We start from the raw sequence: 14,304 nt of genomic DNA on the forward strand, positions 1-14,304 counted from the left end.
AAAAAAATTCACATCCTGCCCAATGTTGTCCAACAAAACAATACAAATTAAAAGCTATGAAATAAAGCACATAGGCTATATACATATATATGTACAAAAACGGTTAAAATCACATTACATTCTAACCTTACAATTTAAAAACAAAAATAATGCTTCTAATGCATAAGTTAAATTCACTAAACTAAATATGAAAATAAATAAAAAACAAAAGCACAGACTAATTGTGTTTGCCTATGTTGATTACCCCATTATAGTCACTTTACAGCAGGGTTATTCAAATCTTGTCCTGGAGGGCCAATGTGCTGCAGAGTTTAGCTCCAACCTTGATCAAACTCACCTACCTGTGATTTTCTAATGATCCTGAAGACACTGATTAAAAATACACTTACTTGTAGGTTTAAAATTCTACACGTTACATTTATTTTCCAACTACAAATATTTCAGCAAACTCTATATTTTAGTTAGAATTCTTGCGCTCCTATTTCATTGCGCTCTGTCTGTTTGGTGCACACATGTGGAGCTCATTCAATGAAGAGATTTACATACTTGGCTCACTGACCGTGTATACTCATTCATTTAGTTCATAATGAGATGTATCAGTTCATTCAACTCATCCATGAATGAGAAGATCTCTCGATCTGGGTTCACTCCATTCAACAAATCACATGCTCTGTCACATCTTGAGTAACTCTTTGACAGGATGAAACAGTTCACAGAGCTGTTCATGAGCTGCGCATGCGCTGCTAATAGCGCCGTGCTCGCGTGCTGCTGTGGAGAGAGGAACTTCAGTGAATGAGAAATATGAATCAGTGGATTACCTGAACGAGAACGATTCCTTCACGGACGAACAATCACTAGTGCAATTTCATATAGCCTATATTAAATATTTGGAATATATATTTTCATATTTTATTAGGTTCTTTGATAAGGTTACAATACGAAGGTCTAAGTAGAAACGTATCTTCCGTGATGTCCCAGATGCGCGGGTCGCGGTGGGTAAAGAAATGTTACTTTCTTTGCGGGCTGGGGCGGCCGCGGGCCAAATAATTTCATAAAAGCGGGACCCGCGGGTTGGAAAAAAACCCGACCCGCGCATCACTAGGCTGCATGTGTGAGCACAAGTGATACTGTGGCCACCGGTCCACGACTGGTAGAAAAAGATGACGCTCATTAAAGCTCACTAGCTGAGTTTTCTCCTCTGAAAGAAAAGATTGCACAACTGACAGAATAAGTTACAATATCTGAGATATTGCTGCTAAATTTTATTTGCTTTTTTTTTTTAGTTGAATGCCATTGCTTAAATTGATATTGTTTATCTTTTGACATTAAATCTTCTGAGTTCAGAAACATTGTTTAATATAATCGCTGTTCATATTTTTATTCAAAGTTCAGAATCAAGATAAATTTATTACTCTTATGTTTCTTATGATAACTGAGATAATGCTGCTAAATTTATTCTTTCTTTACCTTGAATGTCATTGCTCTAATTTATTTTTTATACTTTGATATTTCATATTTTGTTCAAATGTTTAATATATCTGCTGTTCATATGTTCATTTATGAGTGTTTTATATGATTAGAATGTTGTCTCGGTTTTAAAATAAAGCACAGCAATGATATTTAAGGGTGTATTTTCCCTTTTCAGGAAAAGTATCGAAAAAGTATCCAAATCGCAATTCTTTGACTAGGTATCGGTATCGAAACAATTTTGGTATCGTGACAACACTAGCTCATATCAAACTACTGTATATCAATAAAACAGTAGGCTATTCTCTTGCACCATATTGTTTATAAAAAAATATAAATAGATATATCGTCGATATACTGCCGAGCCCCAACTTCCTCCGGTGTCCTGTACACACACAGCATGTTTAAATGGTTTAACGAAGGGTGGCTATTTCCGGTCAGTATGGCCTAGAAACCTTTTCATGACAGTGATCACACCCAGAGTGCGATCTACTGCAGCCTTTGTCAATTATCACCACAGACGCCTCCGTTCTCATCTCGAGAGCAAGCGAGCTGCAGTTCTCACAGAGCACACAGCTGCTTCACATTTCAAGATCTATCGGTGGTAGTAAAAGATAACTACTGATCGACACCTCAGCAGACTTGAAAATGGATTGGATTTCACACTTGATGGATTTGCAGTTACTTCTGAAAGAAACAATTGTACCAGGATCTTTTTTCCCCAGGAACTATTTTCCCCCCAGACTTGTTGCTTTCTGCGTTTCCACCGCGGTCTAAAGTACCGTGAAGATTATGCGAATAGTCTGGTGACATATGTGGTGACGTCTGCGCGCTTTTCTCAATACAAAAGTATGCAAATTTCGGACTTGCATCCTCGGTAGTTCAGACTTTGCATATTCGACTCGGGAGTGTGATGTCCACGATGACGCAAATCAGCAGCAGGGACTTTCTGAGGGACATTTTTTTACCCAAAACTTTATTTAGATCCTGGTTCCTGCAATTTTTTAAAAAATATTATAATAAAATAATATTAAATATATTTGTATATGATTTTTTTTTACAAATTTCCTCACAGCCAAAAGACAATGTAATAACCAGTAATAATAATTACTAGACATATCCATAATTTAGCTCATCTATGATAATGATTCACCCAACAAATATTCAAAAGCATCATGTGAATTTCTGAAGGGAGAATGAAGCACCTAATAACTTTTACTACTTGAATTTAATTGGTACCTGGACTTAAACAAATTTTAAGTTGGTCTAAAATTGACAGCCACACTTAAAAGTTTGCAAACAAATAAAGCACTACCTGTTAAAACAGACCTCATCAGTCAGGAAATTGATTCTTCATAGAGGTTAGGGCTGCTCCGATCTCGATCGGCCGATCGTTAATGTGCATCTCGTCAGTAAAGCCGGTTCTCTAATCAGCGGTAAATTCCATCAGGTGCTGATTTCACATAGAGCAGCTGTTACTACACAGAGCCATTGTTAACTGAGAAGCTGCGCAAATCCACGTTCATTTTCAGCGTTTATTTGCGCATCTTCTCAGTTAACAACGGCGCTGTGTAGTAACAGCTGCTCTATGTGAAATCACGCACCTGATGGAATGTACTGCTGATAAGAGAACCGGCTTTACTGACGAGATGCGCATTAATGATCGGCCGATCGTGATCGGAGCAGCCCTAATAGAGGTATAAGTCTCATAAGGAAAATCTCTTGGCTCTACTGCCCAATATATCTCCCAGTAGGAAGGGTTCATAGCCAAACCAAAATAGGGGGTCAGTGTGTACTCAAGGAAGTATCTGTTTGTCCAGCGGAGCAGTCGCAACAGCACGACAAGGCCCAGGCGTTTTTGGGGAGGCCGGGGGCAGGGCGTGTGAATGGTGCTCAATCACAGCTCAGTATGGAGCGCACAAAGGCCCAGTGAGAGTGAAAGTGAGCCGTCGCTATAGAACACAGAGCTGCTTTTCATGTCTCTAGAGGCCTCTATCCACAGGTAACACCTACTCTCTGGTTACCTGTTCCCATGGAGCTGTGGGGCTGACGCGATGAAGCAGAGGGTCACATTTATCAGGCTAAACAAAGAGCACAAACCATGACAGACACTGAATGGATGGGCTCTCTTCAGAGCACTCAGCATGTGGACTGGGTTGACCTAAAATTGTAAGCAGGTAATGATGTTATGGGTAGGGTTACTGTCCAATGAGAGACTTACCGACCCGGGACCTATGAATGGTAGAGTATGTAATTTATACTTATACTTAATGACTCACTTTAAGTTCACATCCACTCTAAGAAACAAATCTGAGGACAGATGATTTTGAAATATACAGACTTTCAATCCAGTTTACAGGCCGATAAGTTTAAAGAACTTGTTATTCAAACCACTAACCTTCTAATTTATTTTGTAATACGCCGTTTAGCACATCCTTACCCAGTACTTACCATAGCACAGAAAAGAAAGATCTTCTATTACAATATACAAACACATACACGCAATTTGGCCTGTATACTTCAAATGCACAGTGTTGTTTTAGAAAGATCAGCAATAGCAGTCAAGCAGCTACCATACGAGTCAAAGAAACAGACCTAATATTCAGCACATAATGACCTATTCTTGACAGATCACTGACTCAATTCAGCTCGCAAAGCGGTCAATGAAATTATCACTGACTGCCCAGCCACCACGTTGACTAAGGGCTGATTGTCTGAAGAAATTTTCTCACACTGGCTGCACTAAAAGTGAAAATGCAGCAATTTAAAAAAAAAAGATGAGCAATGCATTGTTATCTGTTATGCTTATAAAGTCCTTGGAATTCAAGATACATAATTGCGTCTAACAGTGGGCGCATTGTGACGTGCTTATTGTGGCACGCGGCTCTGAGCTCTCTGCCAAGAGACCCTTTGTTTCCCAGAGTACAAATTCCATGAATAAACAGCACAACAGATTACACATATTAAACGACTGCAATACACAGGGCAACAGACTCGGAAGAGAAACTAAAACAATGTTTCCATTAGAAAACATAATAACTTCATAAATGAATGAGCCAAATGCTTTCAAAACACTTCAAATAAACACTAAAAGCTTAAAAGTAATTACGTTCGAGCAGCGTGCATCAACAACATTCCCCGTGCATTCCCTGCTTCACCATGAGGAACAATGAGTCCAATACCTCCTCCTGAGAGAAAGTCTGCTCAGCTTATTTTATCCATCCTCTATGCTGTGTATATTCTCTTCCCACTGTTCCCAGAATTAATGGGCCCTACACTGAAGCAAAAAGCTCCTAATGGACGTCTAGCTATCTGCAAAACCAACACATCAAAAGTGTTTTAGTTCCTATGGGAAGATTATCCATCAAGCCATCTGTAAGTTAAGACATTCTTCTGCTACAGGATTCACTTTGCTGAAACAGACAAAACATTTCACCAGGGGCCATGAGAGTCGAACAAAGCAGCTGTTAACCTTCTCCAATCTGAAATGTTGTGAACTAAGCTACGAAATGAATATTCATCTCATTTTTCCTTAACATGAGAAATTGTGCACGTCTAACCAGACAAATGTATCAATGTTTGTACCAAACGAACAACCTTCTGTCACTAGAAGCCAAATTCTAGAAATAAATCACTGTTATAAGCTGCAGGGGGAAAGTTAGCTTCTCTGATATACTTTGGTAACAGCTTCTCTGATATAATCTGATAACTAACTAACTGCTTTTTGAGCAGAGCTTTAATTAAAGCATTAAATTAACCTCTCAGCATTCTCCAGAAACAGAAAATATGGCAGCCTTTCGAAGAAGTTTTATAATTAAACCGTAAAAATATCCACTAAACAAATGCAATATTACTTTAGAGATCCCTATACATCTCGTGATCGTTTGGGGAGTGTAATTCAGTGTGAAGGTGGGATTTTCACTCAACTGATTACAGCAGGGAAGGGAGCAGGTGTGTTTAAACAAAGCTAGTCAAACTCAAAAGAGACCCTGTCAAATGCATCAAGGATAATAAAGTTATCCAAGGCTAATAAACACTGAGTGAGGCGTGGTAATAATTTGTGGAGGTGGACATTTAAATTTGTGAATACACAGACTCTGTAAAAGAGAGAAAATGAAGGACTTTGCTAATCTCAATTGCGATCTCAATTTTCCAGTGATGAAAAACTAGCAAAATCCACAGATCCAAAGAGTACTTTAGTATTGTAATCATAATCCTAACAAGTCATAAATTGTTAGAGACTGCACAAAATTATTGCAATTTTGACTGCAAATTTATGCAACACACCAGACTGAAGACATTTTTGGTAAAGCAAGTAAACCTATACCAGTGGTTCTGTTGGTGGTGGTGTGCAACCCAAAAAATGGATTGGAGGTCTGTTCTGATAAGAGTTGTGGATGAATATGCTTATTCATTTTAAAAAAGAGAGAAAGAGAGAAGAAAATGTCTCATATGACTTGTTGTTGACATCAATGCCTCTGCGTCCAATCAAACTCAATTGTATTTAAATGCAGAGTAACTAGTCCCTGGTATGGATAATACAAATGCAATATTTGACCCAGTGTCTGGTAAACCAGACCTTTGTTGTTGTTTATGAATATGCGTCATTTTTCTATTTAGCTAATGTCATGTTAATAATTGTTCCTATTGCTCTGCCTATGAAGGTCAAGGTAATACTAATGCATTCAATGTTTGATTTCAAGGACATTAACTGATGTTGGTTAATTACTTGATGTAAATTGTAAAATATGTGAAAACCACAGATCAAACTATTAAAAAAAGCTTCAGAAGTCAAGATGGTCACATATACATACAAAGTTATAAATTAAGTCTCAACCATGAATTATGCATTCCCAGCTGTCTCACAATCACATGGCAACAACATAATGACTGACGATTATTAGCACTCCTAATAACGAACGATGATATCCAAGATTTGATTTGTATGTGGGTCAAATACAAATAAGGATTTGATGTCCAAAAAAATCCTGCTCTTAAATGTGACAAGACCTTAGAAATAATGTTAATTTTTTTTGTTCTGTTTTCTACAAAGCCATTCACCCAATATCTACAAAAGTGCTGTGACCATCTAGTAGCCTTCAAAATCTTTTACTTGCACCTTAAACACATTTTGAATTTCTGACCTCTCAAAAAAATAATTCAAAATGCCTTTTAAGTAAAAAGAAAATAGTGTATTTTTGTATATTATAGGCTATAGGATAATTAGACAACAAAAAGACGTCATTGACCCATGTAAACAAACAATTTAATTGTTTCTTAACTGCTAAATTTCTTTAATAACATCCACATACTAAGGTCTAACCTTAAAAGTAATTCGCACTTGTAAATTAGAGAATAATGAACAAGGTAAGTGCACGGCAGGATATTTCTAAAGGCAGCGTTTCACAAGCAAATGTTTGGCACATCTGTGTGATGTCTGCGCGTGCACCTGCAGCGATGTCCTTCAGTCATATTTAGCTGCGCGTGAGCCATTTCAAAGATGAATTTTTAAACCCATAGTATTTCACAGAGGATCTGCAATGCGGACGACACACATAATTTTATCGCTATTTATAACAAATTCAAACAACTTCGTTATCGTATAAAGCGTCCCACGCTGCCTTTGAGAATGGAGTAGAAATCAAGTTTGATTTCCAAGCACTGAACACTACTGATGTACAAATAACTGCAGGCTGAAGTCTCGGCCGCGGGGTGTGTGCACAGAAGACTCGTGTGTTGAAGAATTGACACTCAAAAATAGCTGTCAAGTGAAGCGGAACCGTAAAGGAGAATGGACATTTCACAGCTGACAGGCAACGGCAATTATTTCATGACATTTTTTTCAGTACGAGACGGAGAATTAAGTGCAGAGGTTGGTTTTTAATAAACTGCGATGTGCAGCGCGCACGAGACTGCTGGACGCAACATCCACACACTGAGATTAAGCGATTATTTCAGAACATTGTCTAGAAACTGCACCGAGGATACTTACGGGAACATTAATAATATATATTTTACTATCTTGGCATACCAGAAAATATAAACATTTACATATAAAAAATATATTTTCATTATAAACAAAACAAGGTCTTGAATCTTACCTTTGGCTGCCTCCACCGCGCATAATAGTCCTAAAAGCAGAGCTACCGCAGAAGCGGAAGGTTTCATCCCGCGGATCCGCATCCCGTCTTCGTAATAAAAACAGCAAAGGATTTAAGCACTCTTATTCTGTCTCCTCTCGCCCGGCAAAATCTGATTTAGCTCAGTGTTGCAAAAAATATCCAGAAGATGTATATCTCGGATTAGTGCGGTAGGTTTAAGATGGCTGCCGCCACCGCAGTTCAGCTCTCTTCTCTCTCAATCACCGTTCAGTCTCTCTCTCTCTCTCGCCGCTCCGCGGATGATCCAACGGGAGCGGCGACGGGCTGACGTCACGACTGCTATAGTGGGAGTGCGGGCCGCCCGCTTTGTCCTTTGCATAGTCAACCTCTAAAAGAGGGTGTGGATCGAAAAGATGCGGTGTGTAAAACAGTGTGATCTCCGTGATTATTAGAGTTAGTTGGTATGAGGGTGTCAGCTTTGGTATTTCCTAACCACCTTTTGACATTTTAAAATTATCATAGTGCAGTCGAACAAACTAATACCACAAAACAGCTCAGAATTAATAAAATCCATAACACTTGCTCATGTTTGTGGTGGTTGTTACCCACAAAAATGATGTAACATCCTATTGGTTGACTTATGCAGCCATATCAAGGTTATCATTAATAGGCCCAATGGCTGCACTTGAGATCATTAGGTAGTTTCTTTTAGTCTTGTACCCAAAAATCTACAATTACTAGTATTTTCTGACAATTAAGCAAAGGCAGCATTAGGACCTGGCTTTTTGTTGGTTGAAGGGATAACACACAAGGCTTTGAATAGAAAGTGAAGTTGAAGGGCCGGAAAGACTATAATATATTATCAGTTAAAACTGTTAAATTTGCAGGGTTTTGTTTGAAACGTTTTGTATTAGGTAATCAGTATGCTAACAACTGGAGATAAAAAGAAAATGACAACATCTTCTTGACCCAAAGTTAAATTATTTATTCAGCCCCATGCTGACTTACTGTTTATTAAAGAAAGCTATATATGATTTCCATCTTTAAAATTGTGAGCAGGCCTGCTGTGAATGATCCAGCTAGCCTACTTGGCTGAATAGATTTTGTTGAATGTGCCATTCAGAAGATATTACAAGATTTCGAAGAATCAAGAATAATGTGAAATATCATTTTTAAAGCTCAAAGCAGCTGACAAAAGCTGCATTTCATCCAGTTTATCCAGCATATGGTTATATGTTTTGAGTTGCTTTTTGTTTAATTTTGAAGGACATTTTAAAAGAACACTAAATCACATCTGGGGTGGGAAAGTCAAGGCAGAAGGTGAGGGATAGTGAAGTACAGGTCTGGAAACATGCATTTTCTCAAATGAGGTGAGAGGTCAGACATCTTTGAGGAAGTTATGGTTATTGACCTTTCCTTTCAGAATCTGCTGGCTAACTGTGTCATTGCGTCTTTATTTTATATAGTACCAAACTTCTATTATTTTTTATGATATTATGTTTATTGTGGTTGTCTTAATGGCAGTGGCCCACCAGTCTTCTATTGATATTTTTGAATTATGAGCATTTCAGGATACACACAGCATCCACTATTTCATACTGACTGAAATGCTAATCGTTACTTATTTAATTTCTAAATTAAACAAAAAATGTTCTTAATGTTACCCCATACTCTGTAGGAACATTAATACTTAAGTTTTAGTTGGTCTCTTATGGTAAATTAATTAATCCACCACCAGTAGGATATACAACCACATGTATTTATTGAATTTATTCACCATTACAGAGAGAAAGAGAGAGAGAGAGATGCAAATAACATAAGCTTTTCTCTATTCTTTAGAATCAAGTAAGGTAATTTCATGTTCATCAATGCAAAATAAAACAGGGAACAAAGGGCACAGGGCCTGACAGCTTCCTGAAACACAATCTGATGAAAGCACTGAAATTGATGTCATAAAAAGAACATGATTATAGACATTGATTATAGCATGAGTCACCGTCAGGCCTAACTTGATTATATTCACCCCCAGAATTAGCAATGAAAACACAAAACATTCTGCACACTGAGATTCCCTCAAAAGAGATGTATATACAAAATAACAGGTTTGCAAAATGAAAAGCAAAGAAATCTCTTTCAGCTATACAAATTCAACAAAAATGTCTGATGTTCCAATGATATAATGGGTATTTTTCCTCAGTATCATGAGCTGTGTTTGCATGCTGAGCCCACCTGTGGCTGTGATTACATGCTGATCCGTTGTTGTTTTTTCCTTTAGTTTTTCATCTTTCTCCACCATTTCACCAGTGAGTCATCACAGTATACAAGGAATCACAGCACTTCTCAAAAAACATCTCAACACATCAAAGACACCATATCCTCAGACTCAAATCATTCAATTCTCCCAACTTGATTCAGCATCCCTGTCTCAAAGCCAGAGAGAATCTCCTCATGTAAGGCCTTCCCTTCAGAGACGATGGGATTTAGGACTAGAGTTTATCACTTCAGAAAAGTGATGATACGCCACTGTTCTTCCTCTATACCAAGCTTCAGCCTCTATCTTTTTTCCCGTTTTCAATAGTAACAGACTGCAGAATAGGCAGTCATGGTGATCTGAGCTCTTTTGTGAAGGAGGATTTTGGAAAAATAAAATGCATGTTTTTTTTATGCAAGTGTGTGTTAGTTAGAATACAGGTATGCACAATTATATGCTAACACAATAAAGTTAGATCAGTGCAGATGCATTAGATGACTGATGTAAAGTGATTTGAACATATAGAGCAGTTGTCTTATTTGAAGTGACCTTTGGATATTGGCCTCGTTCTAGTGAGATAAATACACTGAATAAGAAATAAAGAGAGTTGCTGTTGATGTTTTTATACAACAAAACAACATAAAGACCTGTGGAGAAAACCTCAAGAAAATCTCTCTCGTCTCAAATGTAATGCTACTTGTCATCTCCTTGGTTTGACAATGACAATATTTCAGTCCTTGTATTCAGTCCACTCTCTCTGTCTCTTTCAGTCTTTATGAAAGACCACAGTCTTCTGCCTACCAGTGCATGAAAAGCCTGGTGAATGTCCTACAACATAAACTAACCTCCAATTGTAGTCGATGGTTAGGCCGTTTTTACCTACAGAATAAGCATTACGATACATTTGGATGGTAATGTATATGGAATCATTTCTAAATAATATGAATGTAAATATATCGGGTAAATCAACTGACCATCTTGGTTCTTCATGAAAGTTTATTTTTCCACAAACCTGTCACATAAATAGACGTTATTATGAAAACTGTAAATCGTAATGGCTCTGAATGCATTATTAGTTTTATCAGTGCTATATTGAGCACTCGCCTCTGTTGTGCTGTTTCTAAGTCTATTTTGTGCAGTGATTCCCTTTGGATTATAATAGAGGTCCAATTTTCCTCCCTAACTCTTTTTAAACCATAAAGTTTCTTTGTTTTTGAAATCCAGTGTGAGAATTTGTTTGTTCTTTAATCTGCCCTGATTTTGAATCCACAAAAGATGAGAAACACTCAGTTGTGGGTGTCTTTAAAACTAGCATTGAGACATGAAAACAGATAACAGTACCCTGCAGAAAGTTTCGTAGATAATAGGCTTTCAGCTCTTTGGCTCTTGTGTGTGGTCCTGTGAGAGGCACGAACAAAAGAGAGAGGAAGAACTGGAGTTAAAAAAGATTGATGCACTTATTCAGTCATATAACGGCGACAGACGTTCAGTTCACACTGCTAAAGTCTGAAATTATCCTCCTGATACCATCTTTATATTTAAGCTGTAGTGTGACATTCTGTTCTTTTCTATTCTATAGTTTCTCTAGCAGTATGAATCTTTAATCCAGAGTAATTATTGGATTATTGGATTACACAATAATAATTTGTGATTAAATGAGTCCATAGATTGTGGAGGATCATCCTATTAGCTTTGCCTCAAGTCTATTTCATGCATATTGAACGGAGGGTATTCAAAGCATCACTATTATGATTCATTCATTCATTCCAATCATCACACCAAATTCAAATCAGCTTTCTGTACAACTGCTCAAGGTCATTTACCTATTAAACCCTGTCTCCTTAGCGGAACAGATCATACAAAAATGAAACATCTGTCATAATAAGAAACCGTCATTTATAGCAATGTCTGATTTGTAAACGAATCATTCTTTTCAGTCAGAACTTGTCATTGAATTGGTTGATTTAGTTCATTATACTGGTCTAAATAATTCATTCACAGTCTGAAATTGAGGTTTATTGGATCAGTCCAAAGTTGATCCCATGTCTTGATGATTAGAAGAACTTAATTACTCAATAATTCATTCTCAAAAATTTCAACCAAATTTCTCAGAATGTTCCCCATTAGCTTGGCTACAGATGAAGAAGACATGGTCAGTTTCTCCCATAAAGCTCTCAAAATACTTCTTCATAATGTATATAATCATGTGGACCAATTGATTGTATGGAAAATAGTGACTAGCGCAGTCTTTAAAACATCTCCGTATGTGTTCCATAGAAGAAAAACGTCATATAATTTTGAGACAGCATGAAGGTAAATAAATGATGACAGAATTACATTTTATGGGTGAACTGTCGCTTTAAAAGAGAGCATGAAACTTAGGATGTATCTTCTTTTTCAGGAAGCTTCCCTGGCATTGAGAAAGGAGACTACAGAGATCAAAACTGTATTTATATAGCCTAGCTGCAATTGATTGCTGATTTATACTTTCATGCTCAAATGATAGGCCAATATCATATTTTAGATTGGCATGCAAAGCATTTTAAGCAGCTGAAGAGATCTTCTTGTACAAACATGTCACACACTCGCAAACTGTGTGAAACCGAGCTGTCAGAGGCCTGCCATTTATCGAGATTTTCTCTTCTGAGGTGTTGCTGCTCTGCTGTGGAGAACATTTTCATCTGTTGCCTGGCAAAGGTGTCCTCAAAAAACAAGACAGGGTGTGTCAGAGTCAAAACAGAACTGCAGACAGGAGCTGTATTCTTGAAAACCATTCTTGACATTTCCAATCTGGCAATACTGGTAAGATCTCACATGTAAACGCTCCTGTGTGTTTTGTAAGTGTGTTGGCTTTGAAAACGTCTCCGGTTACTCATGTAACCTTAGTTCCCTGAGAGGAGGGAACGAGACATTACATATGGAGAAATCCATTTCCTCGAATTATGAAGTCTGATTGAATAACTCTTTTGCTTGCAAATAGCCAATGGCGCCCTCGCACTCACCTGATTGGCTGACAGCCAACAATATAGGTGACGGGGGTGCCAAAAACATCAGAATCTTCGACTGAACGAGAGTTATGAGGCTGGAAGGTTTTCCACACAACAGGTTACGTAATGTCTCGTTCCCTCCTCTCAGGGAACTAAGGTTACGTGAGTAACCAGAGACCATCCCTTATCGAGGTGGTCCCTCGACATTACGTATGGGGAACAATAAAACCCCCGCCGTGTGGGAAATACTGTCCGGCCCAACTCGCATCGAGCCACAGAAGAGCATAAGCACGAGTTCTTACAGCGCATTAGCTCTAGGTCGGGTACCGGACCTGGTTGAAACACCTCTTGGCACAGAGCCAAATCAGCTCCTACACCATCGCAATCCAGTGCACCAGGAAAAGCAACACTGGTGTGATATGGGGAAAATGCAGCAATATGTTGGTGTTTGGGAATACACTGCCGGCTTATAATGCGGGCATAATAAAGGGGCCACATTAGATAGTGAATGAATACCTCAACTGCAGCTATTACTAAAATAACTGACGTTGTCTATATGACCTGGTCGAAACCATGGCTAGGGCACGCACCAGGCGAGGCGTGCCCATAGCCTAGTCCAATGACTGCTCAACTCCCTCCTCCTGCACTGACAGCACATGTGATGCGAACGTGGGAATGTCCAAATTATAGAATCTCGCAAACGTGTTGCGAGACGACCAGCCCGCTGCGAAACAAATGTCCTGAATAGACATGCCTTTTCCCCAACCCCATGACGACGCCAAACTCCTTGTGGAGTGGGCGTGCACCCCGATTGGGCAGGCGGTTCCCCGGGAAGCATAAGCTAGACGCACAGCCTCCACTATCCAGTGTGATAGCCTCTGCTTCGACAGCGTGCTGCCCTTCTTGGCAACCGCGTAGCAGACGAAAAGCTGCTCTGAAGTTCTAAACTGGCTAGTTCTGTTCACATATGCACGCAGGGCATGCACGGGGCACAAAGCGCACTTCTGAGACACTGAATTACTGTCCTCCTCGGGGCAAAATGCTTGAATTAAGCACTAAGCACTAAGCACTAACAGGTCCCAGACCGGCATCTGACGAAGGCGGGGTGGATTAAGCCGCCTAGCTCCCCAAAGAAAGCTCGTTATCAGGGGGTGCCTCCCCACTGAATGGCCATCTAGCAAGTCACGGAAAATGGCGATAGCGGCCACGTAGACTTTCACTGTAGATGGGGAACTGCCAGCATCCAGACGTTCCTGTAGGAAGGTCAGAATAATGGAGATATCACAACTCCTGGGGTCCTCATTTTTGTCAACACACCAGTTAGCAAATACTTTCCACTTCAGAGTGTATAAACGCCTCGTCGAAGGGGCTCTAGCCTCTGCTATTGTCTGCAGCACTTGCTGATATACTCCACATTGATCTGCCACACATGCAGGTCCCAAGGCTCTGGGTTGGGGTGCCATATGGTGCCCCTCGCCTGGGATAAGTGGTCCCTTCT

The 14,304-nt window shown here is 39.0% G+C and overlaps 1 protein-coding gene across 4 annotated transcripts in view; it reads right to left on the minus strand.

Moving 5' to 3' along the window:
- The window catches only part of LOC132129685 (calsyntenin-1-like), a 41,396-nt gene extending 33,549 nt beyond the window's left edge, over positions 1 to 7,847 (minus strand). For 2 of the 4 annotated variants that reach the window (XM_059541351.1, XM_059541349.1), the window contains exon 1: positions 7,569 to 7,847. In XM_059541351.1, the coding sequence (XP_059397334.1) occupies positions 7,569 to 7,650 (82 nt within the window). In that variant the 5' untranslated portion in view covers positions 7,651 to 7,847. The remainder of the gene's footprint in view (positions 1 to 7,568) is intronic. The other 2 variants (XM_059541352.1, XM_059541350.1) reach the window with 1 other exon arrangement.
- Between the last annotated feature and the right edge of the window lie 6,457 nt (positions 7,848 to 14,304).

Source organism: Carassius carassius, chromosome 46, assembly GCF_963082965.1.
Source record: "Carassius carassius chromosome 46, fCarCar2.1, whole genome shotgun sequence".
Taxonomy (NCBI): Eukaryota; Metazoa; Chordata; class Actinopteri; order Cypriniformes; family Cyprinidae; genus Carassius; species Carassius carassius.